General features: G+C 51.2%; 10 protein-coding genes across 10 annotated transcripts; 6 read left to right on the forward strand and 4 right to left on the reverse strand.

Annotated features, from left to right (window-relative positions):
* Positions 1-1,461: 1,461 nt before the first annotated feature.
* AKAW2_40373S (putative integral membrane protein Pth11-like) lies at positions 1,462-2,856 on the forward strand (the record flags this gene model as incomplete). Its single annotated transcript, XM_041688694.1, has 6 exons — positions 1,462-1,588; positions 1,657-1,676; positions 1,727-1,763; positions 1,815-1,882; positions 1,934-2,304; positions 2,370-2,856. 6 exons carry the CDS (start codon positions 1,462-1,464, stop codon positions 2,854-2,856), a joined length of 1,110 nt encoding a protein of 369 aa, XP_041542453.1.
* A 2,041-nt stretch (positions 2,857-4,897) lies between these two features.
* AKAW2_40374S (hydroxymethylglutaryl-CoA reductase) lies at positions 4,898-6,058 on the forward strand (the record flags this gene model as incomplete). Its single annotated transcript, XM_041688695.1, has 1 exon — positions 4,898-6,058. The coding sequence occupies one exon, from the start codon at positions 4,898-4,900 to the stop codon at positions 6,056-6,058; it is 1,161 nt and encodes a 386-aa protein (XP_041542454.1).
* Positions 6,059-6,765: 707 nt separating this feature from the next.
* AKAW2_40375S (putative amino acid transporter) lies at positions 6,766-8,532 on the forward strand (the record flags this gene model as incomplete). Its single annotated transcript, XM_041688696.1, has 1 exon — positions 6,766-8,532. One exon carries the CDS (start codon positions 6,766-6,768, stop codon positions 8,530-8,532), a length of 1,767 nt encoding a protein of 588 aa, XP_041542455.1.
* Positions 8,533-9,506: 974 nt separating this feature from the next.
* Positions 9,507-11,236, reverse strand: AKAW2_40376A (glycoside hydrolase family 28 protein; the record flags this gene model as incomplete). The annotated part of the gene is made up of 5 exons (XM_041688697.1): positions 9,507-9,788; positions 9,866-10,319; positions 10,378-10,523; positions 10,577-10,885; positions 10,937-11,236. The coding sequence occupies 5 exons, from the start codon at positions 11,234-11,236 to the stop codon at positions 9,507-9,509; spliced, it is 1,491 nt and encodes a 496-aa protein (XP_041542456.1).
* A 2,603-nt stretch (positions 11,237-13,839) lies between these two features.
* Positions 13,840-14,802, forward strand: AKAW2_40377S (RTA1 domain-containing protein; the record flags this gene model as incomplete). Its single annotated transcript, XM_041688698.1, has 3 exons — positions 13,840-13,993; positions 14,055-14,303; positions 14,357-14,802. 3 exons carry the CDS (start codon positions 13,840-13,842, stop codon positions 14,800-14,802), a joined length of 849 nt encoding a protein of 282 aa, XP_041542457.1.
* An 864-nt stretch (positions 14,803-15,666) lies between these two features.
* Positions 15,667-15,942, forward strand: AKAW2_40378S (uncharacterized protein; the record flags this gene model as incomplete). Its single annotated transcript, XM_041688699.1, has 2 exons — positions 15,667-15,841; positions 15,935-15,942. The coding sequence occupies 2 exons, from the start codon at positions 15,667-15,669 to the stop codon at positions 15,940-15,942; spliced, it is 183 nt and encodes a 60-aa protein (XP_041542458.1).
* A 750-nt stretch (positions 15,943-16,692) lies between these two features.
* On the reverse strand, positions 16,693-17,826 carry AKAW2_40379A (sugar phosphate isomerase/epimerase family protein; the record flags this gene model as incomplete). Its single annotated transcript, XM_041688700.1, has 1 exon — positions 16,693-17,826. One exon carries the CDS (start codon positions 17,824-17,826, stop codon positions 16,693-16,695), a length of 1,134 nt encoding a protein of 377 aa, XP_041542459.1.
* Positions 17,827-19,585: 1,759 nt separating this feature from the next.
* Positions 19,586-21,796, forward strand: AKAW2_40380S (uncharacterized protein; the record flags this gene model as incomplete). Its single annotated transcript, XM_041688702.1, has 1 exon — positions 19,586-21,796. One exon carries the CDS (start codon positions 19,586-19,588, stop codon positions 21,794-21,796), a length of 2,211 nt encoding a protein of 736 aa, XP_041542460.1.
* Positions 21,797-22,257: 461 nt separating this feature from the next.
* Positions 22,258-23,243, reverse strand: AKAW2_40381A (uncharacterized protein; the record flags this gene model as incomplete). The annotated part of the gene is made up of 2 exons (XM_041688703.1): positions 22,258-22,539; positions 22,602-23,243. 2 exons carry the CDS (start codon positions 23,241-23,243, stop codon positions 22,258-22,260), a joined length of 924 nt encoding a protein of 307 aa, XP_041542461.1.
* Positions 23,244-24,416: 1,173 nt separating this feature from the next.
* AKAW2_40382A (MFS transporter) lies at positions 24,417-26,294 on the reverse strand (the record flags this gene model as incomplete). Its single annotated transcript, XM_041688704.1, has 4 exons — positions 24,417-24,669; positions 24,730-24,861; positions 24,925-25,911; positions 25,975-26,294. The coding sequence occupies 4 exons, from the start codon at positions 26,292-26,294 to the stop codon at positions 24,417-24,419; spliced, it is 1,692 nt and encodes a 563-aa protein (XP_041542462.1).
* Between the last annotated feature and the right edge of the window lie 400 nt (positions 26,295-26,694).

Genomic DNA, 26,694 nt, shown 5'->3' on the forward strand with positions numbered 1-26,694 from the left:
GTCAATCTTATTCGCTCCTTGAACATCAGCATGAGTCAATGAACCAGCATGAGACGGAACTCCTTTCACAAATCCAACACCTTGTTAGCTGGTGCATAAACTGGCTGCCTTGAAGAACCAAAAAAGCATTAAGGGGTGGTTTTCAATCCTTTGGATCTATTGACCGAGCTACAGTGAGTATTCAGTAGTACAGGCTTCCGCGTGCCAGGGCGACCAATAAAGATCTGCCCTACGCCCCCCAGAACGTCTCCCAAGCCACCAGGATTTGATCCTGCGCACATCGTCTTCGCAGGCATTCGCAGGCATGACGCCCGACACCCGGCGTAGACCACCTTTTGAGCAGAAGACTCGCCGTTCAGAATTGTCTGGACGGGTCCATCCCCAGTGGAGTGGGTCAGCATTTGCGCTCAGGGCGACTATCAGTCAAGGCCCTAATCCGGTTGGAGCAAAGCCGGCAGCGATTCTCCTGCCTTTCAGACACCGGTCGTTTATGGTGCGAATAGTGCCGGAATTTACTTCCTTCCGTTTTATCCAGTCCTCCCGTGTCTCGCAGACAGCCATTACCCTGTCACAGAGGTGCTTGTGGTGGCTTGACTTGGCTGGCTGCCGTACGTTCCGGGGATGAGGTTGTCGCAGCCACTGTCTACATGAACACCGATTATCAATGATTAACGAGAACGTGGTGGCAACCTCTGCAACAAAAGTACAGATTAATATCCAGAATTTTGTTCCACTTCTTGCGAACATCGGAATCCCCCCCGGCGATATGACCCATCTTTAGTGACGATCGTGCCCCAACTGCTATTCTTGTCGCAGATGGCCACTCAGTAGACAGCGACTAACTTTCTAGTGGCACCCCCGATTAGCCGTGGAGCGATAGGTTCAACGACACATTTTCTGTATCAGATTCGATGAGCGGAGTCGGCCAGTGCATCCGGACTTGATGCCCACCACTCCAGGACCCAAGATGTGGGCTACGTACGAACTGTCACTGGAGTCCCCGATTCTTGGTCGCTACTCGCGCGAGACCTTGCTTTTTTCCTTCCGTTCTTCCAGTGTCGCTAGCCAACTCTTGGTGCTGTGTGAAATTTTCCCTCGCAGTTTTCCCTTTTTAGGAAACGCCATTGTCCATCAGACTCCAGTTTCTCCAACATGCGAGCTTGACCCGCACCGCTTAGGGTCGTCCAAGAATGAGTCCCGGGGCCCTGCCAGGGGCATTCGATGCAGCGATGATCGCGATGGCGCACATGCGCGAGATTGCCTTCCGTTAAATCGCAACTCAATCTTTAACCCCCCGGAAGTTCCCCTTCTAGAAAATGACTGTCTTCTCCGTGTATGGTGTGTGTGGTGCATGAGCGACTGCATCTGATGTGTTGCACTCGATAAATAGACCTTGGACTTTCCCGATTCACTACCCAGCATTGTGCGCCTTGCCTTCTTCTGTCCGTTTGGACTGTCAACATGGCAGCTACACAGGGACCAGTCATTGCTGGTGTTGCGATTAGCTTCGCGATCCTGAGTTTTGTGACTATCTGTCTACGGCTGTTTGCTCGAATCTATGTCTTGAAGCGAATGGGCTTGGATGACTGTAAGTCAATATTGTTATCTCCCTCATTGACTGTGTCCAATCTGTGACTGACCTACTATTCCTCCTAGATTTGATTATCGGCGCCTGCGTAAGGGGATCGTTTCCGGATCGATGCGATTGAGCTGACCTCTCACCCAGCTTCTATCATGGGCATTTACAGCAGTTACCATAGTCGGTAAGATAATTCCTCTGTCCGCATGTGAGGGCATAAACTGACACTGTATAGCTGTCAAGCATGGTATGGGCCAGCACATGGTGGATGTGGATCAAAGTGGTCTTATCACATACTCTTTTGTACGTCACTTCACCTTCCACTTATGATATCGCTGCTGACGACATGAACAGGCCGTCTGGTTGAGTTCGATGTTCTACCTGGCCGCCCTTGGCTTTGTCAAAACCTCCGTCTGCTGGTTCTACACCCGACTTGGTGACAAGCAACTCACGCGCATGTCTCTCGTCATGATGTGTGTTGTGGGTTGCCAAGCCACTTCATTCGTTCTGACAGCTGCGTTTCAATGCAATCCCATTGCCCGCGCCTGGAATACTAGCATTCCTGGACGCTGCGTAACAATCAACGTCTTCTACCTCGCCAACGCAGCGCTGAACATTACGACCGATCTGCTCACCTACTCGCTGCCGATCCGGGTCATCCTGAAGCTACACATGCCAAGGAAACAGAAGTTGGCCCTCGGTGGTATTCTCTGTCTTGGTCTATTGTAAGTAGTACAATGCCTGTTAATGAGGTAAAGCACGTGTCTCTTTGCTTACTCGCAATATCTAGCGCTTGCATCTCCTCCATCATCCGAATCACCTACATCCCCGCGATGCTCACCTCCAGCGATTCCACCTACGCCATCAGCGGCGCCATGTACTGGTCCGCCATCGAGATTAACGTCGGCATCTTGGCCTCCTCCATCCCGTCCTTCAAAGCCATCGCCTCTCGTTTCCTCCCCCGCTTGATTGGCGAGTACAGCTCGAACCGCGGCTACGGCGGATGGTCGAGCAGCAACATGAGAAAAGAAGAATCCGGCTTCTCCAAGGGTCGGGAGCATCCATTCGATATGAGTATTCTGCAGACCCAAGATGGGGACGCCATGACGGGCACGCAGATTGGGAGGAACAACAGCCAGGAACGCATTATTATACCGGAAGGGAAGATTTATGCTCATACGGAAATTGAGACGAATGTCGAAGTCAGTACGGAGTACTATACTCGCCCGATGCAGTCGTTTGATATTCCTCGGTCTCTGGGGACGCATAGTTCTTGAGAGGAGAACTATGCCTTTACTTTCTTCTACTTTTTGTTCTTTATTCCTCGTTACTTGTCTGCATATACCCTTCTCTTCTTCCCACGTTCACTTAATTCCTATTATATTTCCCACCTAGTTACCTTCCCCTTATTTCCCTTATAGGGGAGCTTTCTTGATCCCCAATCCTTCCTTTTTAACGGCCCCTCAGAATATCTAGATGAATACCAACTAGAATGACCTCGGCACCAACCCTTAACGAATTGACCGCCGAATCTTGCAATAAACCATGCGGGTAGACTAACTAACTCAAATAAAAACCCCGTGATTGTCAAAGCAAACCTAGTTTAGTAGAAACTATTGAGAAAGCTAAAGCTAACCCCCCGACTGCAGTGGTATTCTATCTATCATATGCGCACCACAGCAGACAAAGAATCAAAGCAAGGATGACTGATACTCTGTGACATATGATCTACATGACAGGAATGATGATTTGTCACTCCACTTTCTTATCTTTTGGTAGAAATCAAGTGGATCCATAGTGCGTAGCAAGGTCATCCATCTGTCGAGACAATAGATTTACATACTGTAGACAAACGCATGATCGCGCATTACAAGATCACGATAGGGCCAGTATGCGACCATCAATTATTCTGCTTTACCCGGCTTACTAGTAAGTAGCCATCAGAGCTGGGCTAGGCTATTCTCGGGCATACCGTGAGGTGATAGGGCCTGATCTTGATGGATATGGAAATCCTTAAAGAAAGGGGCTGCGGACTGCAATTGCCAGACGATGGCAGATCCAGTCTACTGCGTAATGCACATTTGTAGTAGATAGTTTCGTCGGGGCAGCGCTCGGGCGCAACTATCACCATCAAATCAAATTGGTGGTTGTTTTCTGATGGGTTAGACATGACGACTGTGTATGCTTTGCACGGAGTACTCCGGTGATGTGCAGGGTTGCTTGCTGCAAGAGGTACATACTGTGCTGCTCCTGCACATCAGCAATACGGCCTTTCGTTCCCCCCTCTATCTCTCTCGGGAGGCGTTTTCAAAGTACAAAGTCTTCGCCACCAGTTCGTTCAGAATATTGCTTTTTATCTTCTCTTTTTTCTTTTTCGTGGCAATACGTACTTTTCCGAACGTGAGCGATCTCGGATGGAGATTACTTAATTTTAATTCATTGTCTCCCCCTTTCTTTTCTTTTTCTCTTAGAGCTCGGAGAAACTGAAAGTATGATGGTTGCTTTCTTTTTCCTCTCAAATCGATTCATTGTGACAATCTACTAAAAGTGCTACGTACTTACTTTTGAGGTCAGCTCCACTTGGTGACGGATGGGTCCGTCGGGCAACTTACAGGACCCGCAATCTGGAGATGCAGTAAGTGGTTGCCTTCAATTGGGATGCTCTGTGCGTTGAGAAGTGCCTCGGTGAGCTAATGCAATTTACTACTAATTGCTGTACTAAGTATTCCTTTTGGTTGTCGGCTGGCTGGTGGGTTTATGTGTTTGAATATTCGGACTTTTAGTACTATCTCTGCCTGCGTGCTCAAGTTTTGGTCTCCGTGGCACTCTGGATGCTTTGAATGCAATCAATTACTATGTGCCTTGTTCTATACTATGCCTCATTGATTTGGCTGTGTTATTATACGGAATACTCCGTCCCTTCAATCAAGCCTATTTCCATGTTTACGATGGCGTTCGATGGAGTTCTGGCCTTGGATCGAGCGATAGGGGTGTAGTTTGGATGGTTATGATGTTATCAATGAGTGCAGACTGGATATGTCTGGATTACTGGTGATGTAAGTTCCTTTTGAGGAAGACCCGGAAACAAGACTGGGAGAAGACTAAACAACCGTGCCCCTGGAAGTATGGTACCCATGCCCTGTAAGCAGATGCTAAGCACCGGGTTAACCAAGATTTGCGCAAAGGTTAACCTTGATGGAGGCAAATGGTTCTATCTATACATATAGTAGTGAATACCTTGTCGCGCGTGATGTTTATCGGTCGACATTTGAATCTACACCGAATAAACTTTGCTCGTGAAGATACAGTCCTCGAATCATGGCCCCTCCTTCAGAAAAGACCAAGGCTCAAATCAGCCAGATCCTCACCGGGGTCGAACACATCACTCGGCACAATCAAGACCCCTTCAAGGTGAAGATTGAAAACTTCATCGGCTATACGCACGTTCCGGTTGGATTAGCTGGACCGCTACACATTCGGACGCCCACAGGTCCCGACAAGGAGATCTGGGCGCCCATGGCCACCACTGAGGCGGCGGTAGTCGCCAGCTGCTGTCGCGGATGCAAGGTTGCCAATGCCTCTGGTGGTATTGAAGTCCACATGGAGGAGGAGGGCATGACGCGCGGCCCGGTCTTTCGCTTCCAAAATCCCGGAGATGCGTTGCGATTTGCGCGCGCGCTGCCTACCCTCCAGGCATCGTTCAAGGAAGTGGCGGAGAGTACCAGCAAACATGCTCGCTTACAGAGCCTCAAACCGCATACGATCGGCAGCTCTGTCCATCTGCTTCTGAGCTACGCTTGCGGAGACGCGTCAGGCCAGAACATGGTGACTATAGCCACAGATTGGATCCGTGACTGGGTGTCGAAGAACCTAGAAAAGGAATATAAGGTTGTGGACACATTTGTGGAAGGCATGCTATCCTCGGACAAGAAGCCATCGTGGAGGAATGTGGCCGTTGTCCGGGGTGTCGAGACCGTGGCCTGGACAGCTCTATCCGACTCCGCATGTCAGCGAGTCTTAGGCTGCTCATCCGCACAGTTGTATAATTTCATTCAGACGACCCAAGAAGCGGGGATTCGGAATGGCCAGCATGGCAGCAATATGGACTCCGCCAATATATTGGCAGCTATTTTCATTGCCACGGGTCAAGATCCGGCGTGCGTCGCGGATGCTTCGTGGGCACATCTGACGCCGGAATACGATCAGGCGTCCAAGACAATAACGTTGAGCCTGTATTTCCCCTCCATGCCTGTAGGGGTAATCGGCGGGGGCACGTCATACGCGACACAGCAGGAAGGCTTGCGGATCATGCAGTGCAATGAACCCGGCGGTAAGCGACGCCTGGCTGGGTACATTGCTGCGTTTGCTCTGGCGCTGGAGATCAGTTCGGCTTCTGCTGTGGTGACGAAGACATTTGCTCGCAGTCACAAGCGGTTAGCACGTTGGGAGGCTAGTGAGAGGCCAAGGTCCAAATTGTGAGACACGTCATTTAGTAAAAGACCGCGGTGGGGGTGGAGGGAATGGAGGTACGTATAACAGTTCCAGTTTAGTATAGACTAGGCGGAGGAGACAGTAGACCGAAGTAGATAGAAAGTACTACCCAGATGAGTGCAGATTATCCCGGGAGTGCATGTATCTGTATCACTTCGCTATTAGGAGACCGAATTGGATGATCTTGAGTGGAGGGAGCTGTATTCCACGCAACTCTATGGACTGGTCAAAGTATGGCTATGGCGTAGTAGAAGTTGAGTCACTTCTTTGACCTTCTTTGTTTTCATCCGGACAGTCATGTGATGCCCGTTGTGTGGTCCGGGTGCTGACTCAGCTAACGGCCAATCAAAAGCCAGTAAAAGGGCACGGCCGAGCGATGAACGAAGAGTGACCGATCGACGGACCCAGTAAAAAGAAGGGAATCGACATCACTGACTGACTGACTGCATCCACCGCTGGTCCTCCCAAAGTACTTTACTTCTTAAAGCATCGGCTTCCTCTTTCGTGTCCTCCTCTCCTCGCCCCCCTTCTCCTGCTTTACACTGCAAACTTTCCTTTGTTCATTTGACAATACCTGCACGGTCTGCACGGCCGGACAATGCTAACAACATTCTCCAGTCCCTGTTTCAACTGACCCCATTTCATCCGAACCAGAAACTCGCCTCCGCCCTCCTTCCCCGACGCCCCCATTTCTAATGGCAGATCTCTCCACTTCCTCCGGTCGGGATCCCGACTCCGACCCTAGAGAAGCAAACAACGTCCTGTCCCAGCATCTGCACCCTCAGTTCACTGCTTCTCTTCAGGATGAGCTGACTCCACCCCCCGCCGAGCCCCCAGCCGAGCAAAGTAGTGGTGATGCTCCGTCCGAACCCCAATCCTCCCTGAGACTGCAAGGCGGCGACATCCATCGAGACTTGTACCGTCTCGACGCCAAATCCAAGATAGCTCGCCTGGACAAACGGGCGGCCACGTTCTCCTTCCTCCCGAGACGCACGGATGATGTGGTGGAGGAAGGCGTGGCAGCCATGGAGCCGGGGAGCTTCCGCCGTCACTTCGTTCAGAACAAGTACGGTCGGCTCGACCAACCGGGCGTAACCTCGTCCTTTCTCGATTTCCTAGATATTTATGGTAACTTTGCGGGCGAGGATCTGGCCGACACAGAGGAGGAATCAGCCATCGTCGAAGAGGAAGAAGAAGAAGAGGATGAGACGAGGCCGGTGTCCGAACGAACTGCCCTCTTGCGGCGACGGCGGAGCTCACGAGCCAGCCGCCCAGGCGATGCTTCCAACGTCAAGACCTTTTTCACACTCCTGAAGGCATTCGTGGGAACGGGAATCATCTTCTTACCCAAGGCCTTCCGCAACGGTGGAATCCTGTTCTCCTCCATCACCCTTGTAACAGTGTCGTTGATCAGTACCTTGTGTTTCCATCTGTTGCTGGAATGTCGGAGACACTATGGTGGTGGCTATGGCGACATTGGTGAGCGGATCGGTGGCACCCGACTTCGGACGTTGATCCTCGCATCCATCGTAATCTCGCAACTGGGCTTTGTGTGTGCTTGTATCATCTTCACCGCGGAGAACATTCATGCCGTCCTGGAAGCGGTGACAAAGGACCCGGGCACAGCTTTGTCAACCGGTAAATTAATCGCCGTCCAACTGCTTGTGCTCATCCCACTGTCCTTGATCCGAGATATCTCCAAGCTGGGCCCCATCGCGTTGCTGGCGGATGTCTTCATCCTCGTAGGCTTGGCGTACATCTACTTCTATGACATTGCCAGTCTCGCGTCCCGTGGTCTGGCGTCTTCGGTTGAACTCTTCAATCGCCAATCGTTCACCCTGACCATCGGATCGTGTATCTTCACCTTCGAAGGAATCGGCCTGATCCTGCCGATCCAGTCTTCCATGAGGCGGCCAGAGCATTTCGACAAACTCCTCTATACTGTCATGATCATCATCACGGTATTGTTCACGGCGGTTGGGGCCCTCTCATATGCCACCTTCGGCGCGGACACCAAAACGGAGATCATCAGCAACCTGCCCCGCACGGACCGCTTTGTCAATGTGCTCCAGTTCGTCTATTCGCTCGCCATCCTGGTCAGTACGCCGATCCAGCTGTTCCCTGCCGTCCGTATTATCGAGGGCAAGCTCTTCGGTCAGAACTCAGGCAAGCGCGACCCCATGATCAAGTGGAAGAAGAATGTGTTCCGGACCGGTGCCGTGATGATCTGCGGGCTGATTGGAGCTGTGGGGGCCGGGGATCTCGACAAATTTGTCTCGTTGATCGGGTCGTTTGCCTGTGTGCCCCTGGTGTATATCTACCCGGCGTACTTGCACTGGAAGGGCGTAGCCGAGTCCCCGTGGGTCAAACGAGGCGATATTGCGATGATGGTCCTGGGAGTAGTGTTCATGGTGTACACAACAAGCGCCACCGTCTCCGTCTGGTTAGAAGGATCCGCCTAAAACAACCCATCGACATGAGTATGCGTAGGGATACGGCGTTTTGGTTTCGCATCTCGCATATGTTGGAGAAAAACAGGGGGCCCGGTGCCCTGGCTCAGGTTTGTCAGTCAATCAGCACACGACCGCCATACTCCGGCCTGTTGACTGCTACTAACCACCACGCAGCCAGACTCTTATTTTTCTTTTTGCTCTCAACCGGCCGCCATGGAGCTAACGGTCTGAATTCATACAGCGTTACTGAAGTTTAGCATTTCGCATGTGCAGCAGAACCAAATCGTAAAGCCCATCTTGGAGTTTTGGGGAACTGTTTCTCAAGTTATACGCTGTTTTTGCTATTGACGCACGAGAGAAGATCCGTCTCTCCTGTCTTGACGATGGTATGAGTGGAATGAAATGAAATCGATATGAATTGGAAGAAAAAACAATTATCTACCACATGACTATTACCCCACTTGTTCTATTCTTCCCGTAGTGCTAGCTAGCCACCTGAATGCGGGCATCTGACACCTTTCGTACTCCGCAACTGTCGGTCAATCTTGGGCCGGGGCTCGGTGGTTCGGGGTCGCTTTCGGTCCTTGTGAAACGCACCACTTACGACTGGAGTAGCATGTGCATTGCGACCTCGGAGGGACTTTCCCGTATTTGATTGCCGTAGACATTGTCCATGTATGTCGCATCTACCAGAAACTAGCCAGCCAACCGACCTACTGCTAGCATTACAGAAGAAGGGAAATGCCCCATACACACATACAACCTATTACACGGGCAGTATAAATGATAGATAAACCCTCCATTTTAAATGAAACCAACTAATCACTAACTGGTTCCCACTATCCCTTCGCTGATCCACAGCATCTCAAGGAAAGCAACTAGAAATCAAAATAGAGGTACAGATAGATAGATAGATACTGTACAGTTCAGTACCTCCTCCAACCCCTTTCACTTACTCTGCAATCACACCACATTCCAGTAATCTAAGGACATCCCGAAGAGGGGTAGTTGCAGCTATCATCGCTACCACCGGTGATGTCGACATCAGTGAAGACAAAGTTGGAGCAGCTGCCATCACCGCAGAGGATGTAGTAATCCTTGCCGTCGCTCATAGTACCCTTGACGTTGACGAAAGAGATGTTCTCGATCTTGACGTCGTTGGTCGGGTCACCGGTGGCACCACCGTTCTCGTAGTCCTGCTGGACGTCGATGCCGTAGTCGGTGATACCGGACAGGGTGATGTTCTCGTAGCGGACGTTGTAGACCTGTATAATGATTGTCTCGGTGGTTAGTGTTTACGTTTTGATGAGGGGTGTATTATGGATTGGGGCAGATGACTAACCTCGCCAGTGGTATCAGCGTTGGACTTGATGCGGCAGCCGTTCTCGCTGTTAATGACCTGGGAGTTGGAGAAGGTGACGCCGTTGACGGTGTTGTTGCTCTTGCCGCCGATGGAGCCGATGGAGAGACCGTGGCCACCGTAGCAGTAGAGGTTGTCGACGACGATGGAGCTACCGCTAGTGACGGCGACACAGTCGTCCTGGTTGTGCACCCAGGTGTTGGACAGGGTCAGGAAGTCGCTCTGCTTGATGTCGAAGCCGTCGGTGTTGTGGGCGGCCGGGTCGCCGTCACTCTTGCTGTTGGCGGCATCACCGGCGGTGTTGTTGAGGATCAGGCCGGTGATGGTGAGGTACTCGGTGTCTTCGATCTCGAAGCAGTGGACGGGGTAGTTCAGGATGTTGAGGTTCTCGATCTTGGAGTTGTACATGTCCTTGACAACGATGAAGTGGTCAGGCCTGGCAGGGAAGGTTAGTGAAGCCATTCCGGAATAGGGGGGTGCTGGTAGGAGCTCACTTGTCCTGTCCGCCGTTGGATCCCTCGCCGTCCCAGTAGGCTTCACCGTTACCGTTGATGACATGTCCCTCCTCACCGGTGATGGTCACGTCGGTACCGGAGATGACAATGGGATCGAAGTCGCTGTCGTAGGTGTCGCCGAAGGTCTATCGGTTCCGTTAGTATGGTGGTTGGCCCTGATATAGGGGAGGTGGCTTACGGTTTCACCAGCGAAGATGACAGCCGCGCCAGTCTGCAGGCCCGAAAGATCAATTGTGCTCGATGCAGGGGCGTTGATGTTCGACAGGAGGATGTTGGAGCAGGATGCGACGGCGGAGGAGATTGAGGCGTACTCAGTCACCGTGCAAGTGGTGCCGCCATTGCCTGCCACGGAGCTCTGCACCGGGACGACAGCCTGGGTAGTCACAGCCGCCGCTGCTGGGGTGGACACGGGCACACGAATTGGAGTGGTGTGGAAAGTAGTAGGGATCGCCGAGGTGCGGGTGGCTGCAACAGCAGGTGCCTTGCCCTACATTGGTTCAGTAGAAGAATCGTAATGAGGCATCTGGTTGGTGCTCACCACTTTGCTGCTGCTGGAGACTGCCGGGGCAGCCGGGGTGGAAGCGGGAGCAGATCCGTCAGAGGTGCCCAAGCAGCTGCAGGCACTGGAGAGATGCTTGGTCTTGTAGTCGCAGTTGGAGAGGAAGACATCCGGCACACCAGTCGTGGCAGTCACGGTGCTCGCCGTGAAGGTGGCACAGAAGGTAGCGGCCGCCGCAGAGGAGACGGAGAAGGCAGAGGCACAGGAGTGAGTCTCAGGGTTGTCGCACCCCAGGGCGAGAGGAAGGAAAGAGGCAAGGAGCGCGCTGCGCTTCATCATGATGAAAAGAATGAAAGACTAAAGAGTGTTTAGATACTAGAAAAAAAAAACAAAGTGAAAGGAAGGACAATGAGGGCGTTGAATTCCAGATTTCAACCATGGACAACGCTGAACACCCAACGTTCTTATATGATAGATTGATAGCATCGGATCAATAGAGCCGAGAACCACAGTACCGTTGGTCTAGCTGGAAGTCAAGAATCAATAAGCTAAGCTCAGCCACCTCCTCCGGAGCTTAGCATGGATGCATCGTGAACCGACCCATCTTCAACTCGGGTGGAGACACTTAATAAGAACGTTCGGTCGGCCCCGCATAGCGTCCAGCCAGGGGGTCTGACTCGCTGGTATGATTGGCACCGTCGGCAGTTAGCATTCTAGAGCCGAGCTCGAGACGGGGAGTTGCTCTGCTAGTGGTTTGATGAAGGGTTTCCTGTTGCCCCTGGAGCGTGTTTCACGATTGCAGCCATCACTTATCTGAGACCCCGACACGTCATGGCGCGAGTCATGACCATCCAAATACCGTGAGGACCGATCGAATAAATCCACCACTGCGAAGAAAACCTGATACATACATAATTTATGAGCTCGGCTAATTCGGGCCTCTCGGTCTGTTGACACTGACTGCAGCTTTAATCTCGACTTCCGAACGCTGATTCGATAGTATACGCGATTCCCCTGAGTTAGAGACCCTATGCCTGGCCAGTATGCCATAAGCCCTTAATATGAGACCCTTGGATGGCCAGATTTCTCACAGGCTCACAGCATCTTTAGAGGGTCCGGGGTGGGTCTTCGGCGTTGAACTGATGATAAATTAAGCACCCAGACCCAGCTAGGAAAGGGTCACCGAGTAATCCAAGAACCGTCCCCAGCACCGCCGTTGACTTCTTCCAGCCGTGGATTGCTGTAGTGCCGTTGATTCCGGATGATTTTGAACCATATATATTATCCATATCGTCAAGGATTTTAGGATCCGTGCGCGGATCTCTCTTTATCCGCCCATTCGCAGAGGTCACAGGCAGGCATCCTGCTCGATCCCACTGGCCCGTTCAAATTTTCTACAACTCCATGCGGATATCTTAGTAACATATGAGCAGTCAGTATTCTTCAAAGCGCCCACATGCAGTCACAATTTGCAACACATCTGGGGCCTCGGGTTTACAGTATCCAAGAGGAATTTACCCTAGTCGCCGACGCGCAGGAGGGTCCTAGTGGTGGACCAGGAGATAAAACAAGGTTAACCGCGGAATGTCACAGCCGCTGTGTGTCAGAGAGATGGGATCGACTGAAAATCCTCCGTAGAAGCCGTGATCAATGGGGCAATAGAATCAGAAAGAATGGGACGGGTCACTGTTCCATCCATGTCAACGTGTCATACGACTGCCGCCATCCAATCCCCTCCCAATTTTCGTTTCTCGTTTCTCATTTCATGCTCCCATAGCTTCCTGAAACAGCTGCGTGGGATCTTCTGCAGAATCTTACCCGAGACTGCTGCTGCTGCTGCTGCTGCCAAATAAAGGCATTGAGAATGACGATCGAGATATCCAATATCCAGACTTTCGAGAAACCGATGCATCCAGGAGTTGTGACTCTGAACACCTCTAAGGAGTTGAAGAGGCGAAGCACCACAGCACCCACACCCACACACACCAGCATCAACGGCTGGCATAATTTTTGACGACTGAATCTCACTGGGACATACTTGATGACAGAGCTACCTGTGACTACAACAAACACTACCTCCCAGTAATGCAGTATGGTCCAGAACCCACACTATTCGACAAGACTGCTTTGACATCATTGAGAGGGTTGAGAAGATCCTGCAGTCTTGCTATGCATGTTTTTCGATGTGAAAGCGCACTTCAACGTACAAGGCATGCCCTGAAACACCTCATTGCTTTGCTAGATGTTTTACCCCTTCTATGGACGCTGAAAACTGCCTGTTGACCACCTAAACGACCTGGAGAATCTGCACTCTAACTGTACGGACAATCGAAAAGATACAAGCAAACCCGTTTGATCAAATGCTTCGTTGCACCTGGGGCTATGTCACAGTATGCAGCTGCCCAACCAGCCCTGTTGATACCTATGGGCTACTTGGATTCTGAGGTCTAGTGGTTGGAGAGGACTCCGGAGCGCAACCCCTGGTGGATCGGGAATCCAGACGCTGGCTGTTCTCAGAGCGATCTACAAGTCCAGGCGTTCCTTAACGTACGCTTCGGTGCTGATATGGTCAGATGTTCCTCCCACTGCTTTGGAATGACAGGGAAGCTATGCCTGGCATCTCAATGAGTGGGCCTATCATGGCACTGGTCCGTGCATTCGGATTCTTTGCCTGATCTGCTCGTATAGAACCAAGACTATAATAAGCAGCAGATTGAAGAAAGCGGCTAAACTCCACACACTAAACCGAACATGGTTCAGCGTACGAAATACGAGAGGCATAGTCCCAACCATGTCAACAACGGCCATCGAAGAATTCTCTCTAGGCATAGAAAGTTTCAGGAGTCGCAGTCACTTAAGAATTGAAATGGCCCGTTCTAATCCCCATCCTCGACTTCCTTCACGACCTCTCAATTACAATCGGGCATCACCTGCTTGTCATCATGGCCACCGGTTGGACGGCATACGCCTACTATCCCTCCGTGGGAGGCGCCGCGGTCATGATCATGCTTTTCCTGATCGGCGTCATTATTTTCACATACCAGCTTATTCGAACGCGAGCATGGCTGACCATTGCAGCCTTGATAGGTGGAATGTGTATGTGCAATGCCAAAACCTGCACCAGACCTCTTCAGCTAACATTGGGATTGAATTGCAGTTGAAACAGTCGGTTATATCGGTCGCGCCATGTCCGGAAACCAATCTCCCAACTGGACGCTGGGCCCCTATATCATTCAGAGCACCCTTCTCCTCATTGCCCCGGCATTGTTTGCTGCAACCATCTACATGATCCTCGGCCGGATTATCGCCCTCGTGCATGGAGAACACCACTCAATCATCCGACTCAAATGGCTGACGAAGATCTTCGTGGTTGGGGATTGTTTGTCTTTCCTCATGCAGTCGTCCGGTCCGTCAACTCCCTACAATCATCCGCCAAATGTACTATGCTGATGTTTACAGGCGCCGGAATCATGGTCCAATCCAAATCCGCGACCGATAATACAGGCGAGAATGTCATCATCGGCGGACTTCTCGTACAGATCATCTTCTTCTGCATCTTCCTTGTGGTCGCCATCATCTTCCAACGTCGCATTTACCGACACCCTACTGTGCGCTCCGAATCGCCTATGATCCCATGGCGAAAGCACTTCTTCTCGCTGTACGCATCGAGCTTCTTGATTCTTATTCGCTCCATTGTGCGGTTTATCGAGTATATCCAGGGACAGGAGGGATACGTGATCACCCACGAAGCTTTCATCTATGTCTTCGATGCGGTTCCCATGTTCCTGGTACTGTGTATCTTGATCCGATTCCACCCGAGTGAGATTAACGGGCTGCTGGGAAAGTCGAGGGTAGCAGCAGTGGGCTACGGGCTCCGGTTTGTTGATGTGTCTCCTGCAATGTAATGTATGAAAATATGGTGCAAGCTTGGGATACATTCCAAGTGTATTATGATCAGATAGACGGATATATAGAATCATAAATCATCTTCCTAAACTTTCTTCTCCGCGCAAATGGTCAATACAAACATAAACTAATTGGGATGAAATTCATTTTTCGAATTTAAGAAGAAATATATATATACAATATATATATACAGTATACTCCTGACAACCTCGAATTCTAACTACCTATCTACATTCAAACCCCCAAAATAGTATCTGGCAAGCAATCAGCTATCTATACAGCGCAAGAAGTAATTCGTAAGCGTAGCGAATCATACAACACAACCTAAATCACAGACAAGAATAAGCACCACCCCAAACCGGCAACGGATACGAAAACGAACACCACCAACAAACAAAACTTGCTATCAACAATCAGCCACAACTACAGCCTAGATACACTACTCGTAAACAACACACATCACTCAGCATAAAAAAAAGAAAACCCCCAAATACCAACATGCATCCTCCATCCTTCTCAACTACTCCACCCAGCAATGAAAGCGAAAAATGGCCTCCGAATACCGCCTCTACGAATACACACCCTCCACCGCCGCCGCCATTACAGCAACCGCCTGCTTTGGCCTCATTACAATATGCCATCTAATCCACTACTTCGCGCAGCGAAAATGGTTCTTTACTCCGTTTATAATAGGGGGTATATGTATGCTATCTTTCCTCACATCTCATTCAATATAATCACAAGCAGTAGTAACAGCCCACTCACTAAATACTAATAAATATATAGTCGAAACAACCGGCTACATAGCACGCATAATCAACAGCCAACAAACCCCCCTCCAATGGAGTACAGCACCATACATTATGCAAGAGCTGCTCCTCCTCCTCGCCCCGTCTCTCTTCGCAGCGTCTATATATATGGTTCTATCCCGGATTATCCGCGTATCAAAGGGGGAGGAACGCTCACCCGTACCAGCTCGTTGGATAACGAGGATTTTTGTTGTAGGAGATGTGGTTGCCATCTTGGGGCAGGCGACTGGTGAGGTTTTCCCATGTTTTCCCCTTCAAATTCATTTTGTTGTGGAACAGCGAACGTTTGTTCTTATTTGTCCATGAGAAGTACTAATCCTAGACAAATAAAACCCCAGGTGGAGGAATCCTCTCCCAAACATCATTCTCAACGACCTCCTCGAAACCAAACACATCCCGCCAGAAACTCGGTAACTGGATAATCATCGGTGGATTAATAGCACAAGTCATCTTCTTTGGGCTATTTATCCTCGCTTCGGGGGTGTTTGATGCGCGGATGAGCAAACGTCCATACCCGCCGCAGCGGACGCGCAGTAGACACCGTCATCATCAACCTCGTCATCGTCGCCGTCTTCCTCCCTGGCGCCAGTTGCTTAGGGTACTGTATATTGTGGATATTTTGATTATAGCGCGCTGTGTGTTTAGGATTGTGGAGTTCGCTCAGGGAAGGACGGGAGTGTTGCAGAGGAAGGAAGTGTGGATGTATGTGTTTGATGGGTTGTTGATGGTTTTGGTAATGGTTGTGTTGTTGGTTTGGCATCCTAGTAGGCTTGGGAATTCTCATGGGAAGGAGGAGGGGGTCGAGTCATCGGAGGACTAGGGAGTGGTTTGAAGGTGGGGGTGTCATTTGAAGGCTGACCCTTTGTGGTTCTCGCTGTGGTCACTGGTCATCGTGAATATATAACTACTGTAGGTGCAGGTCGGTATGGAGAATTAGTGCTTTAATAACATCAGTCGGCAATTTAGAAATGCTTGGTCTATGTGAAGAAAACGGATGTATGATAAAATTTCAGACGCTAAGTATTTTGAAGTCTGATATATAATAATTATGTTTGTATCAGTGACAGTCACGCTGCACGACTATAAACGACCCTGCCGCATGGTCCTGATTCCCTGCTGCCACATCTCCCAATACGCTGGGACTTGAAGAACCGCCTCGGCTAGCTTGCGAAGCCCTGTAATCCCCCGCTCCGCATGTTCAGGTGCAACTTGCTCACCAGGGACGTTCAGCGAATTGTTAAACACCTCCAGTGACATTGGTCCCTTGTATCCAGTCGCCACCACCGCGGCTGCAACCAGATGAACTGGCATATACGCCCCGCGCTCTGATTCAAACGGGAACAACCGATGCCCGCGTGACCACGGTAGCAGAGCAGGTATTTTGGGGTCTGTCGGCGGGAGGAATTTCTTAGGATCCATTCGCTCCGCGTCACCCACCTGGAAGAAGAAGATGCGGTCTCCAGGCACGGAAGCTACCAGGGACGATAAAGATGCGCACAGCACATCGGTGGACTCCTCCACAGTCGGGTAGATGCGGCCATGGCCTGCGGGATTGTACGGATCTGCAAATTCCACACCCAGCACGTTGTATGCATCAATTATAAGACCCACGTTGGGGCGATTAGCCATTCTGACAACTTCCCAGGTGGATGCCCAGGTATTTCGCACCGCCCAGGAGAGACCCTCGTAGCCGATGCGCAGCAGAGGACCGCCATCTGCATCGGAGTATGCCTTGGCCATATCGCCTAGTTCTGCGAGATCGCGCGCGACTGTTTTCAGGTCGGAGGTGACGCCAGTATCGGTACGAATATTCGCACACATGAACACAAGGTCGGTGTCAAAGGCACGCATGAACGGGAAGCGCTTCGCAACAAGGTCCAGCGTGGCTCGTCGCTCCGCTGGATCCTTGATACCCTCAATGCAGCGTAGAGGCTGGGTGCATGCGATACGCATACCTAGTGACTTGACTAGATCGCCGAGCTTACGGGCAATCCGCAAGTTGTCAGGGGTCGCTTCCCAGAGCTTGTCACCAGGAAGCCCATGTTCCTCGAGGTAGGCTGGCCAGCACTCGTCGAAGAGGTCGGTCCAACGGTAACCCGCTTTCGCTGCGGCTTCGAGGCGGGGTTGGAGTTTATGGTGAATGGCATTGCCGAGAGAGAGTGTGGCAATGCCAAATTCGTTTGGGATGGATGTAGGTGGCCAGGAGATAGGCATGATGGTTGTATAGGATCATGAGAGGTGTTCTTGCAAGGGAGAGGGGTGGGATACCCGGGTAGTGAAGAGAAAAAGCATCGAGTCATCCTTGGTCCGGATAATCTTTCTGCTCTGAATTGCGGGGAGAAGGCTTTCCCGTCTGGGGTGGCTAACCCCTATCCCCACAAAGATCATCCAGGGAGTCTGGGGATATATGCTGGGGTAGGAGACTTAGCTTCTCCAAACTCCTGGGCCATATCTATAACTTGTAGAAGGTACCTCTGACGTCAGCGATACACCAATCCATGGGTAGTTTTCATCGCCGCCGCGAGGGGCTGGTGTGCTTTCAAGTTGTTCAGGTTGCACACTTGCGATGCTTGAGATAAATGAACACAAAAATTTATCCATCTATGGAAGGCATGAGTTAGCAACATGGCATGGCTTTCTCTGGCTGGTTACAGATGAAGTCGTTTTGTGATGTTGACAGGGGCTGTCGGCATCTTCCGCTGTCTTCGAGGTGGGAGTAAACTTTATCCCCCAGTGAACCGCATTTGCGCCCAGTCATAAACCCTAGAGCCATTCTATTATGTTAACTACTTTGTCCATTTAGTACCTTTGAACACCGTACGCTAACTATCGATCATTCCCTGCCCGATCATATAAGCTCGCGCCTTGCCACTAGCAGCCTGGCGTCGGACAAGGTAGACGCATCGGTCCTAGGTTGAACCATTCAAACCCCGGCCCGGAGATGAATGGGTTGTCAATGTTGAATTAATTGACCACCGAGTAAATGGGCCTGCGTCCCCATTTTGCGAGAACCGGCCGCTAAGACCTGCTCAACGAGCATCGGAGTCGGAAGAACCGGCACCGTAGGAAATCAATGCGACCGATGCAAAGACACGTCAGATCTGCATGGCGGATTGAGATTTCCCCGCCACTCTGGAGCGAGCAATCCCGGTGGGGTGCCATGATTGAATTGATTGAATCCTGGAAAGAATGTAAGGCACTGCTTCGGTCAGCTCCGTGCGGCGTGTAGATCGCCATTTGCCAATAGTCTGCATGGGTCCCAACAGCCAGGTAGTTCGGCGATGAAGACGGGCGATGACAATGATGAATCTGCTTGGCGACATTGACAGTAAACAGGGGAATCGAATAGCGCAGTGCTTTCCCGTCCCAGTGGGAAGCAGACCCTGGATCGATCACCGCGTAGAGGGTCAACAACAATGTGGACCTCTTCTCATTCTTCCCAACTTCCCCTCCCCGTCATGATCCCTTGTTGGTTCATAACCCTTCCTTAACCCAACAGGACCAGCACGAGTGTAGAAAACATGGTGTGATAAACCCAGCCAAATCATCCTCTGTCATGCCCCCTCCCTGTTCAATGATGGTCACATTGGCCATCCTAGACAACATTGGGCTCTCTCCCCTCCGCCGGAAGGGTCGCCAGACCAAGTGGATCGCCATCCACTAGTGAGCCTGTTTTCCCGTTCTCGACTTCTCTCCGCATCTCGATCTCCACAGCCCATTCCATCATCCCCGGTTAGCATCTCCCACCGTTGGAACACTACTGCACCCCCTCATACGACTGATTCCTTTCAAATAATGGCCTGTTCAGCTGCGTAGAATGCAATTAGCCTAATCGGCTAAATCTCGGAGCGATGCCTATTTAAATCGTCATCGAAGACATCTCAAGAGCGAAGAGCACTTGCCCCTGCATTGACGGAACGCGGGCGTCAATTCCTTCGGCCGTATCATGAATTCGACATAGAAGGCCCGAATCATGTATTTTTCTTCCTTTTTGGCCCTAGGGGCCCTGATTCAGGCAGCAGCAGCAACCTATCTCGCCCCCAACTCTACCGGTCTCCGTATCCAGCATGGCTTCGAGACCATCCTCATCCAGCCGTTTGGGTACGACGGATTCCGCGTGCGCGCATGGCCCTTCCGTCCGCCTTCGGGCAACGAGATTAGCTTCATCTATGATCCCCCGATTGAAGGTTATGAGGACACCGCACATGGCATGAGCTATGACACCGCAACAACCGGCACGGAGCCTCGCACCTTGCGCAACGGCAATATCATCCTGCGCACCACTGGCTGGGGTGGCACCACCGCCGGATACCGCCTGTCCTTCTACCGCGTCAATGATGATGGGAGTGAGACCCTGCTCACAAACGAATATGCTCCGCTGAAGTCTCTCAACCCCCGATACTATTCCTGGCCGGGACCTGGGGCCGAATTCTCTGCCGAGTTCTCCTTCAGTGCGACTCCGGATGAGCAGATTTATGGCACGGGCACGCAACAAGACCATATGATCAACAAGAAGGGTTCCGTTATCGACTTGGTCAACTTCAACACCCACATCCCTACCCCAGTCTTCATGAGCAACAAAGGCTATGCCTTTATCTGGAACATGCCGGCCGAGGGGCGTATGGAGTTTGGCAGCCTGCGCACCAGGTTCACCGCGGCGTCCACGACGCTTGTCGACTATGTAATCGTCGCCGCTCAGCCAGGTGATTACGACACCCTCCAGCAGCGGATTTCGGCCCTGACAGGACGGGCACCGACCCCGCCCGACTTTTCTCTCGGGTACATCCAGTCCAAGCTACGATATGAGAACCAAACGGAGGTGGAGCTGCTGGCTCAGAACTTCCATGATAGAGACATCCCGGTGTCCATGATCGTTATTGACTACCAGTCGTGGGCTCATCAGGGTGACTGGGCGCTCGATCCGCGCCTGTGGCCCAATGTCGCGCAGATGTCGGCGACAGTCAAGAATCTGACCGGAGCCGAAATGATGGCGTCTCTATGGCCCAGTGTTGCCGATGACAGTGTCAACTACGCAGCCCTGCAGGCGAACGGTCTGCTCTCAGCCACCCGCGACGGCCCTGGTACCACTGACTCCTGGAACGGATCATACATCCGGAACTATGACTCCACCAACCCCTCGGCGCGGAAATTCCTCTGGAGCATGCTGAAGAAAAACTACTACGACAAGGGTATTAAGAACTTTTGGATTGATCAGGCCGATGGCGGAGCATTGGGCGAGGCTTATGAGAACAACGGCCAGAGCACATACATTCAGTCCATTCCGTATACCCTGCCGAACGTGAACTACGCCGCTGGCACGCAGCTCGGCGTGGGTAAGTTGTACCCCTGGGCGCATCAGCAGGCAATCGAAGAAGGCTTCCGCAATGCGACAGACACCAAGGAAGGAAGCGCTTGCGATCACGTCTCCCTGAGTCGGTCCGGATACATCGGATCTCAGCGGTTCTGCAGCATGATCTGGTCTGGAGACACCACCTCTGTTTGGGACACACTGGCAGTGCAGGTCGCCAGTGGTCTGTCCGCCGCAGCAACAGGCTGGGGTTGGTGGACCGTCGATGCTGGCGGCTTCGAAGTCGACTCGACAGTTTGGTGGAGTGGAAACATTGACACGCCCGAATTCCGGGAGTTGTATGTGCGCTGGCTGGCCTGTACGACCTTCCTGCCATTCATGCGCACTCATGGTAGTCGGGCCTGCTACTACCAGGACGCCTACACTTGTGCCAATGAGCCATGGTCCTATGGTGCAAGCAACACCCCCATTATTGTCTCGTATATCCACCTGCGTTACCAATTGGGTGCTTATCTGAAGTCGATTTTCAACCAGTTCCACCTCACGGGTCGCAGTATCATGCGCCCGTTGTACATGGATTTCGAGAAGACCGACCCGAAGATCTCTCAGCTGGTGTCGTCGAACAGCAACTACACAACTCAACAGTACATGTTTGGTCCACGTCTCCTAGTCTCTCCAGTGACCTTGCCAAACGTCACTGAGTGGCCTGTGTATCTTCCGCAGACGGGAGATAATAGCACTAAGCCTTGGACGTACTGGTGGACGAATGAGACGTATGCGGGAGGACAGGTCGTCAAGGTTCCTGCGCCCGTGCAGCATATCCCGGTATTCCATCTGGGATCGCGCGAGGAGCTTCTGTCGGGTGATGTATTCTAGAGTCACTGATGTGAGATCGATGGCGTGATAGAAAGTCAATGAGAGCAGTTAGGACATTCTGAATAGAATCCAGATTTCTCGATTGCAATAGTGTCAAGGTACTTGATTAGGAGACACGGTTTGAAAAGGTATAAGATAAGCAGAAGAATGTAGCAGAAAATGAAAGACAGGAGGAGGCATCGTCGGCGCTGTCAGGTGAGTGGCACGTGTCACTTTTTCGGAGTTCACGAGGTCCATATGTGTGTGTATTCTGTCTCAAATGCTCGTCCACCCCAGTCAGTCGCAGAATATGCAGCTCCTACTGTATTTGAGAGAATATGCTAAATCCGAACTACGTTGAACGTTCCGAACAAGGCTATATTAATATGATAATGAATACATAGTGTGGATGTGAGATATGTTAACACACATAGTTGTTACCAAATGATCAGACTGGTTAACACCAAGACAAGCAAACACAATCATTCCCCTCCTACCAGCGGCTTCTGCTCCACCGACTCAGACGACGCCGACTCATCCCAATCACACCGACAATGCTGAGCACGATAGCGGAGAATAGCAACGAGACTATTAGCCGTGGTAAGAGCCTGCAGCACCGCGGCTGTCCAGACCATCCCCATGAACGACGTCCCCGTCGTCGCTGAGACCCCACATCCACTGCCGGATTTGTTAATCAACTTCACAAACTCGGTTGTGATGACGCTAGCAATAATGGAAGCGATTGCGAAGGTGAGAAGGCTTGCCTGCAAAGTAGACATGACATTAGCAATCCAAGTTGATATCAGGGCTATACCTCAGAACTAACCAGATAGGCAAGAAATTCAATGCTAGATGGCGGAATATCAAGATCGAAGCTAGATGCCGGCCTCCCAGGGTACATGGGCGGCCTGCTATTTTCCGATGCCCGTGCACACACGACCGTCCAGATGCGGATTCCGATGGATATAGCGGATGCGGTAGTTCCAAGGATCATGAGCAAGACCATGGCGGTGTTGGTCGGAGCTAACGCCTCGAAATCGTCTGTTATCCAGGACGGCCAGCTGTCCGGGGAGAGGCTGCCTGATGGGGTGCCCATGGCTTTTATTATGGCCTCGCCGGGGTTGAAGGTGAACAACACAGTGCGGTCGGAACAGTCAACGATCTCGTTTTTGGTTGATGTGGCATTGGTGGTCTCGTCTGATATGTATGTTTCTTGGTACCCGGTGCAGTAGGACATGGTGTAGATGGAGAAGTAATCAGGAGCACCTTGTCCGCCGGCTCCTCCTGTGTGTAACTTGAAAGAAGGCATCAGTGGTGTATGGTGGAATAGGTAATACTTTTCACTTACGGTTAAAAGGTCTGCCTGCGGTAGAAACTGGCGTTGACTGCCAGCAAAGAGAGAGAGAATGCCTAGCAAGAAGGCAACGCAAGAGCCGATGCCAGGCAGGAAGATCTGGAGGCAGCCCATGGTAGTTTCGTGTCCGGTTGGCTCTCTCTCAGGCTCGTATACTAGTGACTATAAGGGTGAATATGATCGCAGAACTCCCTCTGCTGGATCAATAAAGCATTGACAAGTCTTTTCATGAGGCAAGAAACACGAGGTAAAGCACGAGTCATGCTTCAGAGTAAGGTGACACTGCAGGAAAAGAAGATCTTATACACCGTAGATAGCTGGCGTGTAGTCTCGCCTACTATACTATAGACTATTATCCACTGCCGTCTTTGGCTCCCAGCCACCGAATTCTGGGAATGTTTAGCCATGCCTCGACCCTTGTTTCAGAGGACGAAGGCGCATCATCAGTGAGCTAAAACCTTGGTAAGTGCAGACGTATACGGGTAGGCGCTGCGTAGAGTCTTCATTAAAGGGAGTGAAAGGTCTCCGGATCCATACCCAGCCACGCAATTTGTAGTCTGCGTGATGGGATTGATTTATCAGAAAGCGCACATTGCGTATGATTTCGCCGCTGGTGCTGAATAGAGAGGTGATCAGCACTGGCTATATTTCGATTTACCCAAGTCCCGATCTAATGGTACATTAGTATTCCTTTTTTCAGTGAATGGGTCACAAGACCGTTAAAGAGAGTAGAAGGTTACTCCCGAAGCCAGCCGAGAAGCATGGAAAGCTTATCCTGGGGTAATTACCCGGGAGCTACATTCCCTGCACCACTGATTGGTATGTGAGAAGCACCCATGTGCCTGGAAACTTCATATAATCTCACGTTACACAGAAATTATCCAGATGGAGCCCAAGTATGTTGTTACAGAGTGAGAAACAGGTTTCGACGATTCATGACGTTGTTTGTGTGGTCGGTTTAAACTTCCGAGTTAATAATGTTTCAGAGGTGGATGCCAGCAAAGCTGGTGACATAGTTCTAGACAGACCGTACTTGGGAATCATGCTATTCGCTCAGTCGAGGCCATTTCTGAGACCGTCTAACAGCCATTTCTGGATTATGAGCGCATAGATGGCTTTGATGGTCAATGAAGGATTGGAGCGTTAGCCCCTAGGTCTTACATTCTTTGATTTCTGTAGAACAGGTGTTCAGAGTTCTCGGATGTGATTATAACAATGTGATCTAGTCTATTTATGTCTATCTTAAGTATTATATCTACAACAAAGCCCAGGATTAAAGCTATTTATCTACGCCTTTTTAATATCGTCTTCGACGGGCGGCAGCAAATCCATCACAGGGGCCAATTTACTCTTCTGCCGAAGACGGCCACCGAAGAGGTAGAACATTAACGGGATGGGAATCATCACCACGGCAATGCAACCAAGCAGTGTGCCGGCCCATTGAATGCCCAGATTGTTGAACATTTGTCGCGTGAAGAGAGGAAAGACGGCGCCCACCATGGATCGCATCATGGTATTAGCCGCAAACGCAGATGCCGCACTGCTTCGTTAGCATGTAATCCAAGGGTCGTTAGATAGGGGGGTTTAATGATGTACTCACAATTTGGAGTATGTGTCCAGAATATAGTTGAAGCACTGCATGAAGATGGAAGTCAAGCCAAAGCCGACAGCCACACCAGCAGCCGTGGGTGCCATCCAATGAATGTTACTGTTCCATCCAGTCCAACCGAACCTGTATCGCTTATCAGTATTTCCACCGAGTCCGACGTCTTACATCGCGCGGGGACAATCATACCAGAACAGCCCACCAGCAAACACAGCACCACCAACAATGCAAGGAGGCAGACGCCATTCGGGTACCGCGACGTAATTGTTAGCGGCCAACTTCCGCGAATATTGTCCTGACAAAGACAGAACAAATGTGCTGCCCGCAATCTCACCGATGATGAGCCCAATGAAGGGCAACCCTGCAGTACCACCGGTCATGCCATAAGTACCTTCGAAGATGATAGGATAAGCTTCTAGCAGCGCATAGGCCAATCCGTAGATGAAGGACATGTAGAGCGTGAGCAGAAACGCAATGGGTTCAGTGAACAGAATGAGGAACGGACGCGCCAGGTTCTTGGTAACCAATTCTTTGAAATCAATCTCCAGTTCGTCCTGGCGAGCGTGAATGCCCCAGTTCCGTGTCTGGCGTCGGAGAATGGCTGCCTTTTGAACCAGGATGATTGGGGCATAGGTCTCTGTAGTGAAGAACACTATCAATGCGAGACAGAAGAACCGAACTATGGCAGGGACGTACAGCGTCCATCGCCAGCCAAGATAGCTAGACGCGGTGTATCCACCGATGAACGGGGCTGTGAAAGGACCGGTGAAAACCGACATAGTGTACATGGCAATAGCGACACCACGTTGGTGGTTGTTGAACACGTCAGACAGGCTAGCAGGCACCAGAGCAATGATACTGGCCGCACAAAAACCCGCAAAGAAACGGCACAGCATCAGGGTTTGGGTATCCTTGGCGGTGGCAGTGGCTATCATGAAGAGGTCGAAGCCGAACATCCCAAGCAACAGCGGCCATCGCCGGCCAAGCAACTCGGAACTAGGCGCCCACACTGTCGGGCCGGCCGAAAACCCTAGAACATACAAAGTTGTTCCCAGAGCCGCAACTTCTTCACCAAAGCCGAATTCTTTCTGGGCACCTGAAGCCGCGGTTGCAAACACCGCACTGCCGTAAGCGGTCACTAGGGCACAGGAGGTGAGAAGTGATCCAAGCATGACCCTATATGGCATCAGCAACCGTCAAGCTATATACAAGTCCGGCAGGTGAGCTGTGTTGCATTACCTCTTCTTCATGGGCCAGTTGTGGGGATGCATCGGATCATCCGCGCCTTCGAACTCGACCACATATGCCTCAGAGTCCGGTAGAGGCGGGGGATACGGCTTGCCTGCCCCAATAGGCAGCCATTGGTCTTGCGGTATGCGACTTCCTCGAGATCCAACAGTCAGTTGTTGTTGGAGACGATAGGTGTTGATTCGCTCGAGCTCGATGCTGTCATCGCCGGGTGGTCCGCCCCGCGAGTAGCGGCGACGGGATAGGGAGATACCGTCCGCTATGGACGAGTCGTCGTCTCCGGCTCGGTCTGCATCATGGAGTCGATCCATGATCACAAATCACCTTCTACACTTTTTGAAGGGTGGGCAAACCGAGAGGCTTGAAATAGTCAAAGGAAGGAGGTCAGCTAGCGAACACGGGGTTCATACATGGTACTAATATTAATAAATATGAATTTGGGCTTCGTTGGCCCCAAAAAAGCCCTGCAAATTTTTGCTACTCATTTTTCATTCTTTCACCCAGCTTTGGGCGGAAACCAAATGCTCTAGTGGGTCATCAAGGAAGAGCATCGGCCACTCAGCCAGAAGCGTTAGATCCACCGAGTGGGTGGATAGAGGATTCCCTGGGGCTGTCCCGGATAAGACGGAGCAGCCATGGCGCTATGCATATACGAACTGGTATAAGCCTTGATAGCGGACCATCAGATCGGCTAGGTAGCTATCAAACTGT

The sequence above is a fragment of the Aspergillus luchuensis genome, chromosome 4 (genome assembly GCF_016861625.1).
Source record: "Aspergillus luchuensis IFO 4308 DNA, chromosome 4, nearly complete sequence".
In the NCBI taxonomy this organism is placed as follows: domain Eukaryota; kingdom Fungi; phylum Ascomycota; class Eurotiomycetes; order Eurotiales; family Aspergillaceae; genus Aspergillus; species Aspergillus luchuensis.